The 19,577-nt window shown below is 27.9% G+C and overlaps 1 protein-coding gene and 1 long non-coding RNA gene across 8 annotated transcripts; both read left to right on the top strand.

The window, feature by feature from the left end:
- The first annotated feature begins 2,834 nt into the window (after positions 1-2,834).
- Positions 2,835-5,246, top strand: LOC111293122 (polyprenal reductase 2-like). 7 transcript variants are annotated; one of them, XM_022885870.2, is made up of 7 exons: positions 2,838-3,141; positions 3,233-3,582; positions 4,010-4,244; positions 4,426-4,488; positions 4,611-4,709; positions 4,803-4,874; positions 4,992-5,246. In XM_022885870.2, the coding sequence occupies exons 1-7, from the start codon at positions 2,920-2,922 to the stop codon at positions 5,094-5,096; spliced, it is 1,146 nt and encodes a 381-aa protein (XP_022741605.1). In that variant the 5' UTR covers positions 2,838-2,919; the 3' UTR covers positions 5,097-5,246. The 7 variants fall into 7 exon arrangements, 5 of the variants coding, with proteins under 5 accessions (XP_089622828.1, XP_022741605.1, XP_089622829.1 ...); XM_089766701.1 differs by having other exon boundaries at positions 2,863-3,141; positions 3,372-3,582; XR_016345727.1 differs by lacking the exon at positions 4,992-5,246 and having other exon boundaries at positions 2,835-3,141; positions 4,010-4,297; positions 4,803-4,840.
- Positions 5,247-5,872: 626 nt separating this feature from the next.
- On the top strand, positions 5,873-7,956 carry LOC149516405 (uncharacterized). The gene is made up of 3 exons (XR_016345729.1): positions 5,873-6,189; positions 7,230-7,321; positions 7,402-7,956. It is a non-coding gene; the product is annotated as an uncharacterized LOC149516405 (long non-coding RNA).
- The last annotated feature ends 11,621 nt before the right edge of the window (positions 7,957-19,577 follow it).

Genomic DNA, 19,577 nt, shown 5'->3' with positions numbered 1-19,577 from the left:
ATAAGGTTTTATCTTTTTAATTTGTCAGTAGTATGTCATTCCATGAGATGATGATTGACCATTATGTGAATTAGAGTGGATATCCTGTGGCTAATTTATACATTTGTTATCATATTTTGAAAAAGCTAGTGACTGATCGAAAACTGCACCCAAACAAGCACTTTCTCTCTCAAATATTGGTTTGCATATTGTAGTAACCAGGGTTTCTGATAATAGAATCATTGTGAGAGAAAGATCTGGTGAAAGAGGAGTCGTAGTATTGACGCTTGAACTTTCTATCCATCTAGGTGTGTCACTGAAGAAGAAATGAAAGAATAACATGGAACAAAAGAAAAAGGGAAATATATATATAAAGCAATAACAGGCTCAGATTTTCATCAATGATGTCTGTTTTAAGTTTCAAGAAAACTGCAATCCTACAGCCAGGCTTTAGGACAATGGAACGTGCTGACGTGAAACAAGAAGTCAAGAAACCGATGAGGGTTACTCCAATCATCCTGGACATTTTTTTTTTTATACTTTCAGAAATAAAATCCAATATTCTATCAACACGGAACTGTTTGGCATCCATTTCGAATAATCTCAGAGGAACATGTTTTTACCTTTTATTATGTGTCAGATGTTCATTAGTTGGCTGCCTGTAATGTCTTTCCAGATGGAGAGCAGGGGATTACAATTTACAAAGGGATGATTTGGATGGATAGGCCAGCAATTAGGCAACATTTCTCAATAGGGGAACTCTCAAATATGAGGAGGAGATGGGCCATTGATAGGGAAAGAATGGGAGGAGAAATAGATGCCATGATGGCCACAGGTGAGCTGAGGGGGTCCTGGAAGAGGTGGTGGTTTACAATGGGATTTGGGCTCCTCTCCTCCTATACATTCTCTGCCTCGTGGTTCATGATCAGAGCTTTCTGGGGTTGGAAGTGGGGGGTCCAACTCACATCGATTATAACGCGTATGAATTGACTTGTTAGATCTCTCTGTTAGCATATGTGTTGCACACACAAACTGATCTTTGGTTTCTGGATACTACATTTTGGCCTTGATTACATACCCTTTTTTTTTTTTTTGTCAAAAAGGTGAGATTCTTTTTGCCTACCTTTTTCCTTCTTTATTCCATGTTAATAAGCTTTTGATAACAACCCATACATAAAAAAACATATGGTTTTATATATATCACCATTTGCAAGTTGTTAATTATTTAAATCTCATTTAAGTACTTTTAATAACTTAATCCTTCGGCAACTAAAAGCTTTTACGTATAAAATTATCATAATTGGCTCATTCTTTCTATATTTATTTAAAATATACTTTATATATACATATATATATATTTATAAAAGATGTCATGATCAAAAGATAAAAAAAAAAATTATATATATTGATATATGAATCTCAAATTTATTAAATATTATTTTTTTAAAAAGTGATTACATATATTAAGTTAAACTCTGAATTCATATACTCATTATATTTTGCTACCATTTTATTTGTTTAATTACTCAAGATTTTTTAAAACGTCAGCAAAAGTGAAAGATTACTGTCACATTTTATTAAAATGTTTTGATCATCATGTTCATTAATAGGTTTTCTTTAGCTATTTGCTAGTTCTAAAATTAATGGAGCCATCATGAAATTGAAAGCAAAGGCAATATAAACAATATATCATGGCCATGGTGATGTGATCAAGATATTGTGATGGCATCTCATGAAAATTTTCATTTGTATGATCTTCCATACCTCCACTATAAGAGTAGGCTCATTTCAAATGCTGTAAGAACAAAATGGATTCATCAGAAAAGTTTGTGGATATACAGCACAATAAAATGATTACACTTGGATGGTTTGTCCACATTACTCCCTATAATTATTTCACCATTGATGCAATTCTTTGGGGTTTCTTTTTGCATACTTACTCCTGGCCACCAAGGCCCCAGAACTCTCTACTTGGCTTGGGAAAATACATGATGTAGCCAAGTGAACGTGTGGCTCCTCCATGGCTTGTGCTCGAAAACGATTTACATTTTCCCTCATAGTAATTAAGTTGAGATTAATCATCCCCAAGTTCATTATTACATTTGCTCAATAAGTACAATGGATGAAAATGAGTTTTAAAAGTGAATAAATGCTCAAATTAGGATTTTTTTTATTTCTCAATTTAAACTGAGCATTTAATCGTTAAAAGTTGAATTTGTTGGGCTCTTTTAAATAGTGAAATTATCGACCACATTTTTGTGATGTAGTAGGTTTACTGAATACAATGATGAAAGTTAATAGAATGATGTAAAAAAAAAAAAAAAAACTTCTTTTTTCTCCAAAACTTAATCACGATGCATTAAATGCTAAGCATTCGTGCACATTTGACTCTAATCCAACAAAATTTCAAAGGTTGTTGGTTGAGACAAAGTAAAGTTTCCTTCTCTTTCATCACTTGCATATCACGCATTATTAATTTGCATTGCATCAATTTTCCTCGTGCATTCTTTTATTTACATTTTTATTATGTAAAGGGATATATTAAAGACTGAAACTTAATTTTATTGATTTATACAATTATTTTTAAAATATGATATTCGATAAAAAAAAAAACATTTTGAATCGGGCTCAATAGGATTAGATGTCCATACGACTAAGCCATACCCAATGATAACGGAGCACACTGGTTTTTTTTTCTCTTTTTCATTAAGGGCCCAGCTCAAGATTTAGTCTGTAATTGGATTCTATGCCCTATTTTCCTCTATTCCTCAAAGAGCCCAACTTAGGCTTTTCAGCTCTATTCAGATTATGTCCCACTTTTTCTCTGTTCAACTAAAGGCCCAATCGCCCAATCAACTTTCACACCCTCACCGCCTCATCGTTGACACGTTACAAGCTCCAGCCGGCTTTAGACGGCGAATACAACGCTCTTTTGGTTTGATGCCGAAATATGAAAAAATGTTTGGAATTTCGATCGAAGTTTTTGATTTGCAGTCAATGAATACCATCAAAACAGGTCTTATTTGGCTTCTAAGAGTGGCATGGATAGCCGGAACTCTTCCTATCCTCATCGCTTCATTCCCTTCTTCACGTCTCAATTCATTTCATGCCCTTTTACAAGGATTTGCCAAGAGGGGCAAGATTATGCCATCTTCATCCCATGTAAGAACCAACTTTTTTTTTAATAGAAATTCCCATCAAATTTCATTCTTCAAACTATTTATTTTCTCTCTTGGTTTTTGCGCTAGTGTAGAAGTTCACAGTTCCGCAGAGTTTCTTTCTACATTTTTATTTGTTGGCCGTAGCCTGGACAACGATGTTGTTAATGGGTACTTGGTACTTTGCATACAAAGTTGCACCTTTGAGTTCTGAGTCATTGAGTTATTCTGCAGCTGCTAGTCACTTGACAGGAGGGTCACATGTCTTTTCCTCGCACAAATATCGTTTTACCTCAGCTGAAGACAGATTCAATGTTTGGAAGTCTGTGTTCTTGCTGTTGTTGATGGAAGTTCATGTCCTTAGGCGTCTATACGAGACCTTTCATGTTTTTAACTACAGCTCTTCTGCTCGAATGCACATTTTTGGATACTTGACTGGCGTCTAGTGAGTTTCTGAAACTCCTTTGATAAATTCATTTTCCGTATGAATTGCCCTTTTCGAATTATCTGACTCTTTGTTGATTAAGCTTGTGAAAATGAGTGTTCTTATAAAAAATCAGTACAATTGACAATGTAGAAACTGGGAAGGCTTATATTAAGAAATAGATGTTAGTACATAACGTGATTCTGTTATTGATCTAAATTTATTGTATGATATTTTGGATGGTATATTTGGAAGATTGACCATAAGTGTGTGACCTTTTTTGCTGTGTATGGTGCGTTAATGCATAAGCATCATTAGAATTTTGTAACCTTGGTATTATTTTCAAGGCCTCTCTAATTGCTGCAGTTAAAAAACTTAAATTTCCTTGTAAACCTGGTTACAATTTAGATTGTATTTAGTTCTGATTGTGTGATGATTGCATTGGCAGTTTTTATATAGCAGCACCTCTGTCACTCTGTGCATCTTGTGTACTAGAAGTTGTTAATTTTTTAGCTGATCAAATAGCAGACTTTAATGTTGAAGGCCAAGAAATGCTGTCAACTACAGATTTTGATTTGTGGAGATATGTGAAGCCTATGACAAGGCTTGGATGGTGCCAATGGGCTGGTGCTGCTATATTTGCTTGGGGATGGCTCCATCAATACTGTTGTCATGCAATTCTTGTAGGTGTTTTCTTCTGTGTAAATCAATTGCCTGGCCTCTCTCGAACTGAAAGGTCCAGAACTTTTGAAAATTCAAAACTTTACTATCTATATGCATCATTTTGTCCTGATTTTGGAGTATTAAATGAATTCAATGTGGGAGAACTGATATTGATGGTTCGTTTTAAAATTCAAAATTTAGGTTAGTTCCTTGGGATTTTGCTGTTCTCAACAAGATTGTGAAATAAAAGCTATATATGTTAAGGTTTGAGCAAGATGGGTTGAACACAATGGTTAAATTTTTTTCTTTTAAACTTTTTTGGAATGAAACAAAATGATCTACGGCTTGTAACTTGTCCACGTGCTGATTCTCTGGCTTTTAATCAGGGTTCACTTAGAGAACACAGAGATCAAACAGTTGAATATGTGATTCCACATGGTGATTGGTTTGAAATTGTCTCAAGTCCACACTATTTAGCTGAGATGGTGATTCTCTTTCTCAGTCTGTCTTGCAGATGCTTGCTAATATGCCCTAATTGCTGTCAAAGTCATGAACCTTACTTTCTTTCTTCTGTACAGATAATATATGCTGGCCTATTGGTTGCAAGTGGAGGAGCTGACTTCACTATATGGCTACTTTTAGTATTTGTGGTATTTTCTACACCCGTCCACTTTCCTGAACCATGCGGATTATTAGATTCATTTCCCCTCATAAATTTGTTCCCTCTAGCTCAACACTGTGTAAGTAATATTTGGTCACCGTTTCAGGTGGCTAATCTTGCATTTGCTGCAGCAGAAACCCACCGGTGGTACCTCCAGAAGTTCGAGGACTATCCACTTAACCGATGGGCCATTTTTCCATTTGTGTATTAGTTCCAAGAGAATGTTTTGAAGTTTGTTTTATAAATTGGTTAGCTCTTATTGTCTTCAATTTCTTTTTATTTGATAATAACTTGGTTACTGAAATGTACAGATGACTATGATTTTCTAATAACTTGAAAGAAGATTCTATAAGTTTCCCAACCCGAAGGAAAAAGAAGCGTTGTTGAACATTATCATCGAGCTTTTTATCATTTATGTAAAAGCATGGATCAAACCAAACAGCTTTGAAGTCTCTCACTTATATTCCTTCAACTCTCATGATTCTTTGTTAGATTAATGTTTGTTAATAAGGTTGTAAACAAGTACATCAATACTACTTTATATAGGATCCCTTGACAATCGATGACGCGTGTAATTTTTTTTTTTTAAGGTTTTGCTATGGAAGTTTCACGGTGATTTTTATGTTTAAAGAACAAAAACGTGGCCAATAAACGCGTGTATTAAACCAGTTTCTTTTCTATTGCTAGGTGTAATAGATTTGTGTTTATTGAAGTTTCTTTTGGGTTTTGTATTACTTAGGCTGGTTTAAAATAGCCGAATGCTGATCCAAAACGGTTTTTTTTTTTTTTTTTTTTTTTTTGTCTTTTGTTTTTGGTTTTCTTTTTTTAAATATGCATTTTTTGGTCAATTTTTTGGGTTGTTTTTTCTTTAATTGAATGTGGGATTTTTGTTTTGGAGGATTTTGATGTTACAGACTTCAATTTCATTTGATGGTGATGAATTGTTAAATGAGGTTTAGATTTTTCTAATTTTTTGTTTTAGTTTTTTTATTATTGAAATTTTTTTTTAATGTAGCAGCAAACAAGGGTCAAAAGAAATTTCGAAAATAAAAGAGAGACTGTTGTAAGGTTTGCATGGTGGTGTTATTTCGATTTAAGGGTTATCTTCATTTAGGTGTTGCATGTGTGCTTTGTTGTAAGATTTGCATGTTGATTTTTTTTTTAAATATTTGTCTAAGATATTTGTTGCATGTTGCATGGATGATAGTATGTTGGATAATTTTGTAAATTGATTTGTGTTTTTTTTTTTAATTATATTTTTTTTGTGTAGGTGTTGTTGAATATTATTTTGGATTTAGTTACAGGTTAGTGGGTGTTTTGTTTTTATGATTATTTTTGTGTATGTTTAAGTTGAGTGAAATTTTGTTTTGTTGTATGATTTTGATATGTTTTGATTTGTTTTCATTTGAAACCAATGTTAAAAAATTTCAAAAATCAGGATATTCTTTATAATTGTAAGACCATTTGCCTTATTACTCATTAAATTACTTTTTATCAGCTTTTTAAAAAAAAATTTTTTTTAATAGCAGCTTGACATTTTATAACTTTTCTGATTTGTGCTTGGTTTTGGTAGTTCATTGTTTGTTGGCATATAGAAAGACAATTAATTCTTGAGAAAAATCCATTGTTTAGAAACAGATTTAGTAATGGTCACACTTTGGAAGATATCTCTCATTGTATCTAATACATAAGATAGTTGATGTATTTTTTAACAAAATGTTAATTCTTATATTCAGTTATTACGTAAAAAGATGGAGAATATATATATATATATATATATATATATATATATTTATGATTGGAAGTTAAAAAGATTAGTAGCTGCCAACTTTACTTATAGTTAGTTCTCAAAGGCTAAAAGTTTCCTAGTTCCATAGAGCCTATTTTGGAATGTGAGGCACATTAATGATCATTTTGCTAAGTTGATTTGGCCGACCTTGCAACTTTTCATTGGACACAGTTGATATATGATGAATGAACTGTAATAAAATATTAGATATTGGTATAATGAATTGTATATGCAAACAAACAAATTCCAAATTTTCAAATATCAATTTGGTTCTGTGATAAAATAATGAAATTGCGCAAACATTTGAATGCAAAGAAACGGAAGTATGCTGTCGACTTATGCTGAAAAATATGGCCCAAGTTGAATTATCTAACTCACATTTTATATTCATCGATTTTAATGATGGAAATTTTAATTAATATCACAATAAAACCCCTTATGTGAGATTAATTGGGCCAAATGGAACTTAATTACAGTTCTATAAATTCAAGTAGTTTATACTCCTCTTTGCAGTAAAGAAAACCAAGTATGACTATTGATGTGTAATGAAACCAGGTGCCACATCAGCCATTTTTTCTCATCAGTGATCCAGATATCAGTTTGAGACAAGGGGAAGCATAATGTATCAAGTTGAGACAAGAGCAAAAGTAATTATTTTTTATATTTCAACATTTAAAGTTGATAGTGTTTTGTATAGAAGTTCATCCTCATTTAACCTTTCACATAGAACTTTAAGTGGAGAACATAGAGGTCTTATGAGTTGGCCTGAACATTTCTACAAGGCGAGGCAACATACGCAAAGTCATGGAGCAACTTATCAACAAGCAAACAGATTGTCTGAAAGAGCAATGCAATTAAGCATCTTAGGTAGCAAAGTATTTCAAGTGGAAGAATTGATTGCTTCTAAGTCGAAATACACCATTGTCTTTTAAATTAAACTGTATATAGGTAGATAGAAGTATGTTACCACTCTTTCTTGTAGGCTTTTGTTTTTGGATCTAATTGCATTTTTATGTTATAATGACAAGGTTGATGTGCAACAGGATAGCCAAAGTTTATTAAGGATGAATCTATCTCAGCCAGCACACAGTCTATCATATCCTAGAATGTAGCTCAATTGTTGAGTGGAGTTTAGGTATTTATTTTTTCAAAGTTTTGGTTTCTTACTAAAGAATATTTTTTCATTGTTATTTTTTTCTTATTATTTGTTTAAATTGTTTCTTTTATGGTTTGCGTGTTGTTTGATTCTCATTTAAAGTGATATAAAGATAGTATTATTTGAGATTGGGTTGCATGCATGGTGATTGAAATGGGATTTTTCTTTATGAATTGGTTTCTATTTTTTATTTGATTGGTTTTTTTTTTTTTTATAGGGATTATTCGGTGCTATTTTGTGATTGAGTTCAAGGTGAATAAATGGTTTTTTTTTATTGTCTTTGTTAGTTTTTTAGTTGAGATAGTGATCCAAGAAGGGAGTGAATTGGATTTCTCTAAATTTTTTTTCAAACAATGATTTAAATACAATTGAATGTGGAATTAAAACCAATATCAAAATATAATGCAAATAACAATAAATTGATAATCTTAAGCAAATATAAACAATAACAATGAATGCAAAGTAAAGAGATAGGAATAGAAAAATTAAATATAAGGATTTACAGAGGTTCGGTCCTTCCTCAAAGCTCATACGTCTTCTTTATTGATTATCCACACTAAGGCTTTAATCCACTAAATTTGAATTGAGAATACAATCTTATCTTTTTCTTCCTAAGGTTTAAGATAGAAACCTCTACCTTTATACAATCAAGAGAGGATATCTCACATCTTAGTTACAAGATAACCCAAATAATTTTTGTAAACTAAAATACCTTTCAAGGTTGAGTGTTTATCTAATGAAGTACAAAGAAAATGATGAATAAAACACAACAATATTTTGGATAAAAGAAATACAAAGTATTGAATTTAAGCTCTAAAACTCTTGATTTCTTTGAAAAAATGAAAATATGACTTATTTGATCTTGGTCTCTTGATTTATCAACCTTCTTGGTATGTTGGAATGCTTAATTTATAAAGAAATCGAGGAACTAGCCTTTGAAAAAACTTAAAAAAATGAAAACACATGATTTTCTCTTTTGAAAGTAGCTGTTAGAGCATTTTTAGGCATATTAGATCGATTGGTTTTGATAAGGGATCAGATGCATTATGGGATTGATTGATTCTTGAATTTCATTCAATATTTGACCGTTACAGCTAAGGGGATCGATTGGTTTTGGTACCTAATCGATTGGGTCAACTAAATTTTAGATGCTGGATGATTCTGAATAAATAGTACCACTGGTTATCTTCTGTTTTGTACTATACTCACTAATTTGATCATATCTCGAGTTATATAACTTCAAATCAAAAATTGTTTAAAGATTTAGAAACTAAACTTAAAGGGCTTTCTATCCATGTAAAATTCAAATATTAAAACTTTATGAATTGATACAGAAAATAAAACAAGTTCAATGTTGAAAAACTTTGTTCTTGTAAAATAACTTTCTTAAGTTAATATATTTCTCAAAACTAATATTATCAAAATTGTATTAAGTCCAAAATAAATAAGTTCACTTTAAAAACAACAATTAGACTTTTATTTAAGCTTAAATAAATAATGTTTAAAGATAGATTTGGTTTAAGAAATATGAAAACAAAGAAATGTTTGTTTAGACTTTGAAAAACACATTATTTATTTAGTACTAAAAATAATAAAGCTTAAGAACATATACTAAATAAATATTTTTTAAAATTTTAATCAAGCTTATTTAGCTTAATGTTTTATCATTTCAAAATAAGGATCAATTTAAGCCTAACAATATCTTTTTTTTTTATATGATAAAACTTAAAGATAAATTTGCTTGATGAAAAACTTTCTCTAATATATTTAAAATTTTTTAAAACTATTTTAAAAAACTTCCCCTTAAACAATGCATGGCAAAACTCCACACACATACACACACATACACACACACATATATATATATATATATATATCAAGCACAAGCAAAATGACTCAACTACACACACACACACACACACACACATATATATATATATATATCAAGCACAAGCAAAATGACTCAACTAACATATGTTAGAGCATATATAACAATTAAGCATACATAAACATACGCAGATCAAGCACAAGCAAATTTGTCCATAAAATATTTCTTCTCATTTTTATCATAGCAAAAAGGTATGAGCAAATAAACATAAAAAGGTATGAGCAAATATATTCATAAAATATTTCTCTCCCTTTTTATTTAAACTCTTTATACCAAATGTTTAAGCTCTATATCAATTGCTATAAATATACAAGAAGAAATAACTCTAAACTCAACTTTTTTTTGTTATAGCAAAATAAAGAGAGATGAATTTAAGGCATATGACAAAATGCATGATACTAATAATATCAAGAGTATTTTTGAATGCATGTAATCAAGTGGTATTCACAATCAAGTTCAAATACATATATTCAAATATAAGAGCATAAAAGTATTATAATGTATCCGATTTTAGCATTTTAGGACAAGTCCTTAAATTTACTATATGAAATTTATAAACAAAGGATAATGAATGATATACAACCTACTCATAAATCATGTTATTGTAGATAGGCTTAGAATATAAAACATCAATAGCAATTAAACATAAATTCAAGCACATATATTTAATCTTATATCAAATGTTAAGGATACCAATTGTTAAAGATATGTCATTAAAAAGCATACCAATTGCTATCACAAAATAACTCATTTTAATTCAAGCAAAATTGTATTCTAAGATTTTTTCTTTTTCAAAATAAGGAATAATTAATTTAAGGCACACACAATGTTGCATAAAAAGTATAAGCAACAAGGATAGACATATTAAACAAGCATCAATGAAAGCTCAAAAGATTCATTAGCATTTTTTTTGTCCAACAACTTTCAAAGATCACACATATTTCAAGTATATGAAAGATTTAATCAATAATTATAATATAATAAAACTAATATTTTATAAGCATAACCTATCCAAAATAAGAACTATAAGCTTATACATATGTAATGAATCATGAGTACTAATGAGCAATGAGATTCAATCATCATGTTATAACAAATATTATGTAAACATGATTTTTCAAACATAATGAGCACATATGCTATAGCAAAAAAATAATAAAAGCATAATTATTCAAATATATTATGAGTTATTTCAAGACATAACAATGTACTTAATCCAAACATATGTAAGTATTTAAACATATATTTAAATCAAAATCATACAAACATATGCAAAAACATCATTTCAAAATATATATGGTAATATACCAAAAAATTGTAAACAATTAGACACAATATGGTACATGTTATCTCAATGGACTTCAATCAATGAACATGTATAAAATTTTAAATTATGAGTTCATAATCTATGAGTTAATGTAATTTAAAGATCAAGAAACTAATATATTCAACTCATAATCATGTTTAAAGATTTTATCTTAAACAAATATTCATGTATGAAAAACTATTAACTTCAAAAATAATAAAAACAATTAAGAACTAGGCATGAATATCAAAATGAATTAATCAATCCAAGCTTTCAAGAATATTAAGACAATTTCTATGAAATAGCTTGGTGACTAATTTATGCAATGTGTTCATATATTTAACCACAAAATCATATATTTGCACATATCAAAGCAAGCATGTATATGTATTCAAACTCATACATTATAGGAATAAAGTCAATAAATTTATCTTCATTATTTTCAAGCTTTGTTATCATGCTCATTTGGCTTTGAATTCTCCAATCCACTTCATTTAAGCAAAAGTAGGTTTGATTGATGAAGATGACATGCTTTACTTGTTGTACTTAAAATTTCAAAAATGTAAGCTCATTCATGCTCATTTCAAGTTCTTCTAGTATAGACTTAGAAAATATTTTTGACAAAAAAATATTCATTAATAACATCAAGAATATCAATTGATAAAAATTATACTAATTGTTAGAAAATGAATTTCATATTCCAAGTCACAATAGGAAAAATAAAATTTTATCATTAAACACAATTGCCAAAAGTAAAGGAGATATACATTTAAGCTAGAGGTAATATATCAAATTAAACATCATATATCACAAGAATGACATAAAAAATAAAGTTACTCATACAATGTGCAAAAGTCAATTTGTGAAAATAACAAACATAAAGAAAACAAATTCAATATTCAAAATTATTCAAGAAATCATAAAAGAATATGTTAAAAGCCATATAGAAATTGAAAAGCTGAAGGAAGACATATTTACTATCCAAATATATTCAAAAAAATTTCATCACAAAAGCATAAATATGTCTACACAAATTATAAGCCATAAAAGACAATAACTTAAGGCAAAAATAAACATCATAAGAAAATCATTCACTTAAGTCAGGTTCTAATCATATGAACTTTAGGCATAAAAATTCAAATATCAAGTCAAGCTAAATCATATTTAGCATACACTTAACAAGAACAATAGATGAACTAACAATATATTTAATTTAAAATTAAGTAGTTCATCATGCATCAAATTTAAAAGCAAAAATAAAAAAATAACTCAATTAAGCATAAAATAAACATATTTCAAAACTATTTCAAAAATTAAGAAATAAACAATTTAAGCATTTTCAAATCAAGCATTTTGACCACATGAGCATTGCATCAAAAATTAATTTCATCCATGTGTACATGAGATTTATGAGAGTAATAAAATTTAATTTCAAATATGAGAAATAATAAATTCAAGTATTGAAAGAAAATTTTTAATTTTAGAATAAAATATTTGTTCCAAGGTAGCATTTAAAAATATAATTAAATAAATATTCATATGCATACCTTTTTTAATTCCAAAACATATATATTAAAAAATTATTGAAAAATTCAATATCAAAGTTAAAATTAAAAGTCAAAGGTTAAAGGCCATGGAGTTAAAAGGGTGTAACATAAGCTTGGCATATGTGATTCCAACCTATTTGAATAGCCAAAATGAATTTGGTGGCATCTTGGGTGAATGGATTGATTGTTTCCATGAGGGGATTGATCTTGTCATTTAGGTGATCGATCCCTCATGTAAGGTGATCGATCCCTTCTTGTGATTTTCAAGTTCATTTTGCTTCTGGCCAAAAAATCAATCGATCCCTTAAAGAGGAGATTGATCTCTTTTTTCTGTTGGAGCAATAAAACAGTAAAAAATTATAATTCTTTTATTCCAAATCTAGGATTTTGATATTTTTAGTTTAAAATAAAATTTAAACATGTTAAAAATGTCATTTTACACTTATAGAAATAATGCATTTGGATAAAAACATTTTAAAGTAAATTTTGGCATGATTTTGAAAATGTTCTAACTTTACCCTATTTGAAACTTATGTTATGGAAATGTATTTGGACGATCAAGAAAATCTGATAAAAGCACAAATATTCAACAAATGCATATATTTCAAATTTTCAATGGTCCAAACCTCATTTAAGCATGGATAGTGCCCAAAACACCATTGAAACATTTAAACCTTTATGACTTCCATTCAAAAAAAACTTTGGAACAAGTTTGTAAATATTTTTCTAAATAATAAAATTTGTTGGAGTCATAAAACATATATAATATGAACCAATTTTTCAAGCAAGCTTTTTGGGTTTTATACTATTCAAGGATCAATATATACTATACAAAATGTACTAAAGCCATAAAAATCATATTTGTATCACCAAACTCATGTAAAAAAATTCATTTATGCCAAACAAAATAGAATGAACCTTTCAAAGTTTAATATGTCCAAGATTTTACCTTTTGAAAATTTTGTAACTCATTTTTGTTTGAAAAGGATCTTGAAAAAAATCTAAAAACTTGTCATACTCATTTTTAACCAACTTGAATCATTCCAACAAATTTCAAATGTCAAAAAAAGTTGTTCAAGTAGTCATTTGGCCTTAAAAACAAAGAAATCAAAAAGTTAATTCTTAAACCCTATATTTCTTTGAAAAGGTTACTAAGATGGGCAAAAATATTAAAAATATATTTTAAGTTCTTTAAACTATTTAGAAAAGTTTTATATCATAATTTGAAATTGTAGTACAAATGATTTTTATACCCATAATTGTTAAAAAACAAGATTTAATATTTTAAGCTCCAAAATCCTTTATAAATTGCACTTAACATTGTGAAAAATTAAAACCAATGCAAGTTATCATATTTCTTTGTTAGAGTAGGTTTAAAACATTGAATCCAAGATATTCAAATTCATTTCTATTTAAAAACTTGTTAAAATAATATTTCACATTTTAAAGCTTGACTCTAGCAAAAATCATTTTCAAAGTAAAATATAAAATTTCGAAATTATTAAGCTTCGAATGCTCCTCTTAGGTTTGTTTATAAATATAAAAATAATTAAGCACATAAGTTAATCACATCAAGCATATATAAAATATATTTCAAGCATTAAACACAATATCAACAAGCATATGTGCGCATGTATTTTCTTTAAAATAATTTAGAATCAATCAAGATATATCAATAAAACAGATAATAATTTAGTATTCAAAATTCATCAAGAACAGATAACCAAATTCAAATTCATAAAAGCTTAGATGTTACCTATCTCCATTGTGTGTTTAGAGTTTCAATCTTTAATATCACATTGTAGTTTTTTACTCTAGCATACCTACAAGAATAATCTCATTTAATTTTTGATACCTAAATTGCTTTAGGTCCTTGAGAGTTAGTCATCAAATCTCTTGTCCCTTTAGGAACCCATTTTCGTCTAATTCTAAATGAGACTTTTTTTCTAATAGGATAAGTAGGTGAAGTATGACCATGAAAATAACAAAAATTACATTTAATCATTTTTGTACTTAATGAACTCTTTTAAAGCTTTTATTTTTCATTCGTCAATTTATCAAAATTGATTTTGAAAATAATATTTTCTTTTTCTAAAAATTCATTTCTATTTTGAAAGTTTCTAAAATTTTTTTTCATTTTTTCATTTTTTTCCAAAATATTTTTTGCATTCACATTTTCAACACTCAAATTTGATATCATTTTTTTATATTTTTTCTTCATTGATTCACATTTAGGATAAAAGCTTATTATAAGTATCTTGTAATTCATCAAAAGTATATGAATTTGAATCAATAGAACTAGAAGTTACCTTTGGATTTTTAAAAGCCATAAGACCTGATGCATTTAAGTTGAATTATTGTATTTCATGTATTTCATCCAACTTTTCTTATATATCATTTAAGATTGAGTATTTTGATACTAAGTTAAAGTTATGAAAGTCAAAAGCTCTATAAAGTAAGTACTTTACCTTGACATCATTCATCATTTGTCTTATTAGTTTACATCATTTGAAGGAATTTTAAGCCCTTTCTCTATGACATTTCAAGTTTTAAAATCAAGGGTCATTATAAACATCTTTGTCCTTATTCTCCATTTACAAAACTCATATTTATCGAACATGAAAGCTTTAAGGATTTTCTCACCATTTTGAAACCTAAATTAAGCTATAATAACTTTTCTTAAGGTGGTTAAACCTACAAAAAGATACCAAAGCTTTTATACCAATTGTTAACTTTTTAGGTGAGATGGTGATCAAATAGGGGGTAAATTGGATTTCTCTAAAAATTTCACAAACAATGATTTCAATACAATTGAATGTGAAATTAAAACCAATATCAAAATATAATGTAAATAACAATAAATTGATAATCTTAAAGTAAATATAAGTAATAACAATGAATGCAAAGTAAAGAGATAGGGTTAGAGAAATCAAATATAAGGATTTATAAAAGTTTGGCCCTTCTCTTCAAGGCACTTATGTCCTTTATCTTGATTGTTCACACTGAGACTTCGATCTACTAAATTTGAATTGAGAATACAACTTTATCTTTTTCTTCCTAAGGCTTAAGATAAAAACATCTACCCTTATACAATCAAAAGGATACCTGACATCTTACTTACAAAATAACCCAAATAATTTTTACAAACTAAAATAACTTTAAAGGTTGAGTATTTGTCTAATGAAGTACTAAAAAAATGATGAATGAAATACAATAATATTTGAGATGCAAGAAATACAAATGATATTGAATTTAAGCTCTAAAACTCTTGATTTCTTTAAAAATATGAAAATATGACTTGTTTGAAGTTATTCTCTTGATTCATCAACTTTCTTAATGTGTTGGAATGTCCAATTTATGAAAGAATTGAGGAATTAGCCGTGGACAAGCTTGAAAAATGAAAACACATCATTTTTTCCTTTGAAAGTAGTTGTTGAAGCACTTTTAGGCGTAAGGGATCAATCTGATACATTAAGGGATTGATTGGATTTTGAATTTTACTTAATTTTTTACCATTACAGCTGAGAGAATCGATCGATATTAGTATCCAATCGATTGGGTCAGCTAGATTTTAGATACTAAATTATTCTGGATGAATAGTATCACTGATTGTTTTCTGTTTTGTATTATACTTACTAATTTGATCATATATTAAGTTATACAACTCCAAATAAAAATTGTTTGAAAATTTAAAAACTAGACTTAAAGGGCTTTCTATCTATATAAAATTCAAATATTAAACTTTGTGAATTGATATAGAAAAATAAAGTAAGTTCAATATTGGAAAATTATGTTTTCATAAAACAACTTTCTTAAGTTAATCTATTTCTTAAAACCAATATTTTCAAAATTGTATTTAGTCCAAAATGAATAAGTGCACTTTAAAAACAATAATTGAACTTTCATTTAAGCATAAATAAATAATGTTTAAAGATAAATTTGGTTTGAGAAATATGAAAAAAAAAAAAGAAAGGTTTGTTTATACTTTGAAAAACACATTATTTATTTAGTACTAAAAATAAGAAAACTTAAAAATGTGTATTAAATAAATCTTTTTCAAAATCTTAATCAATTTTATTTAACTTAATGTTTTTTCATTTTAAAATAAGAATCAATTCAAGGCTAATAGCTTTATATGTCTTTAAATTGAATTGGATTTTATTTTATTGCATGAATATGGTGAAAATTGTTTGATTTGTTTTTATTTTTTGACTTGAATGTTAGTTTAGTTTGAGTTTGTGTATTTGTAATTTTTTTGTGTTTTTTTTAGTTTTTTTTTTTTTTTGCTTGATTCATTGTTGGTGTTTTGATGTTTGCATGTTATTTTAGTTTGGTTAGAGATGACTTAAAGATTGTGTTGTTTAAGATTAGGCATTTTGTTTTTTTTTTTTTCCTTGCAAGAGTTGCTAAAGATTACTTATTGATTACATTTAAGGTGAGTGAAAAGTTTAATGTTCTATTTTGGTTGGGTTTTTGGGATTATATTGTGATATTTATTTTAAAAGTATAGCTGGAGAGCTTTGCATGTTGTTTTTTTTTTTTTTTTTTTTAAGTTTAAAAGGTGTGTTGTTTAAGATTTGGTTGTATAAATGATGACTAAAATTATTTTTTATAGGAGTTGTCCAAGGTTGTTTGTTGATTAGGTTCGAGGTAAGTGGAAAGTTTAGTGTTTTGTTTTGGTTGGGTTTTTGTGATATTTATTTTAAAAGTATAGTTAGAGATGTAAGTTTTTTAAGTTTAAGGTTATGTGATTCTATTTTTGTATTTTTTTTTACTATGTGTCATTTTGTATATATAGATAATGTTTTCTATAGTGTTTTGTATTTATAAATCTGTCATATTTTCCTTTTTTTTGCTCAACACAAACTAAGAGAACAAAAGAATCTTTGGGTGATTTGAGTTAGGCTATTATCAAAATACTAATGTTCAATAGCTTTTGTTTTGAATTGAAAATTGATTTGAGGTGAGGCTTCTTTTTAACAGGTATTCTTTACATTTGCTTGTAGGATACACTAATACAAGCAGTTTTAGATGTCCTAATAACATACAGTCTGTTGCATTCAACCATTTCATTATGTCTTTACTAAAAGTATGATTGTCTTTGCAAAATTTATTTGAAATGAATTTTGATTATTTACCTTATATTGCAATATTTTTTATTGTTTTCTCCTTTAATATTCATGTTGTTGTATTTTAACTAACCTTAAGAATGCAATTGATATATTGGATGTTAGAATTTAATAATGTAATGCTGCTAATAGTGAAGTTCTTTTGGTTGTTTTGTAATGTATGTTGCAGGGTAAGGCTAAAGATGTTAAGGCCTTAAACATGCTGATCTCATAATAATTGTATCTAGTGTTTGCTTTACGAGTACTTTTGGTTGCTAAATAATGCATGATTAAGTAATTATTGGTACAATGACAATTTTATATAACAGATTCTTTATTCATTTTATTCCTTATCCTTTATTACTTTGTGTTTTACCTTTTGTCATGAAGTTTGCTTATATCTACTTTCATAAATGCATTCTTATTTATAGTAAGTTTTGTGTGTATTACGAAGTTTTGCCATTTTACTAATGAAATAAAATTTGCTTTTGTTGCTTAATATCATTCTTTTGTGTGTATTACAAAGTTTTTACGTGTGCTAGATTCTGAGTAGCAAAAAAATAGTTTTTGTTGTATTTTTCATCATGCTAATAAATTATTTTTATCATTGATCTTATTTTGTTTTATTTTACTATAGGATGATGAATTAACAATATTGGATGTTAAAAAATTTAAGCTTATTTACAGACATAAGTTCAATTATGAAGTATTGTTGAGTTCATGCCAATTTGCTTTCCTCTTCTTTGTTAGTTTTAATCACTCTTCAAAACAAAGGTTTTGGAAAATATATTGATAATTATATTGGTGCTTTGGTAATAGTAAAATATGTCTGAGTAATCTCTTTAACTACAAGTATATATAAATCTATATATTTTATTTTTTTTAACTTTAATTTAGTATGAAATTATTTTATCTTGAAGCGAAGCGAGGTTTACTTCCTAGTTCAAGTAAACCATATCTTTTCCATACTTTTTGAACTAGTGTAATTGAAAAAAAAACACAACTGTTAGTGTTTGAATGGTTGGTTGGTAGAATGGTTGATAAAGCATTGAATTTTTAATTTCACCAATTAAGTTAAATTCTAATAATCTCAAATAAAAAATAAATAAAAAATAATCTAATGAGATTTTTTGTTTTGGTTAAACACATATTTGGCCCTTGAACTTTGTTATTTTTGTCACATTTGGTACCTAAAGAATTTTTCTACCACATTAATATCTGAACTTTAATTTCGTAAGTTAGTTTACTTTAAAATTTAACTCCGCTCGACAAAAAGTTGATGTGTTTTAAATGGCTAGTCAAATAACGTTGGTTGTTAACAAAAATTCTACTTCTTCAACTCGATTTATTTTTCACATCATTAAAAATCCACATCAAATATCAACCTAAAACAACAACAAAAAATAACACTTTTTATTTTTTAATTAAGATAAAAAAAATTCTAAGAACCTAACTTTTTTTTTTGTTGTTTAAGAAGAAGAAGAAATAGTCGACAGAAACAAAGAAAGATAATAGTGTAGGTATTTAAGGTTTAAAATCATGTAACTTTTTTGGGTATTTAAGAAAGCTATTTCAATCTTTCTATTTCTTTCTTTGATTCTCTTTAAATGGTAGAGAATAGATCTACCTCAACTTCAAAATCAACAAATCATTCAAAAAAAATTTTTTTTTGTCATTATGGATTAAAAGCTCCAATTTATACCTCCACCACTCCATAGAGTAAAAAAAAAGAAATTTTATGTTTACCCAAAATATAAAGAAGATGTAACAATATTGGACATTGAATTCGGTTTTAAGTTTGGATTAATATTGAAATCTACCTCCTCTGAAATCTATAGCCAAACTTCTGAATCAATTTCTCACTTTACAAGTCAATTCTAATGTCTCACTTTCAGACA

The sequence above is a fragment of the Durio zibethinus genome, chromosome 10 (assembly GCF_047325235.1).
Source record: "Durio zibethinus cultivar Kanyao isolate XHJ-2024 chromosome 10, ASM4732523v1, whole genome shotgun sequence".
NCBI classification, from domain to species: Eukaryota; Viridiplantae; Streptophyta; class Magnoliopsida; order Malvales; family Malvaceae; genus Durio; species Durio zibethinus.
The sequence above is the reverse complement of the archived record's forward strand: the minus strand, read 5'-3'. Positions and strand labels throughout refer to the sequence as shown.

Excerpts from the sequence above, each read along its gene's own strand:
- LOC111293122 (XM_022885870.2), top strand. The coding sequence starts at position 2,920 with ATGCCGAAATATGAAAAAATGTTTGGAATTTCGATCGAAGTTTTTGAT. Across the intron at positions 4,710-4,802 it reads CACACTATTTAGCTGAGATG|ATAATATATGCTGGCCTATT; the intron begins GTGATTCTCTTT and ends TCTTCTGTACAG. Across the intron at positions 4,875-4,991 it reads GGCTACTTTTAGTATTTGTG|GTGGCTAATCTTGCATTTGC; the intron begins GTATTTTCTACA and ends TCACCGTTTCAG.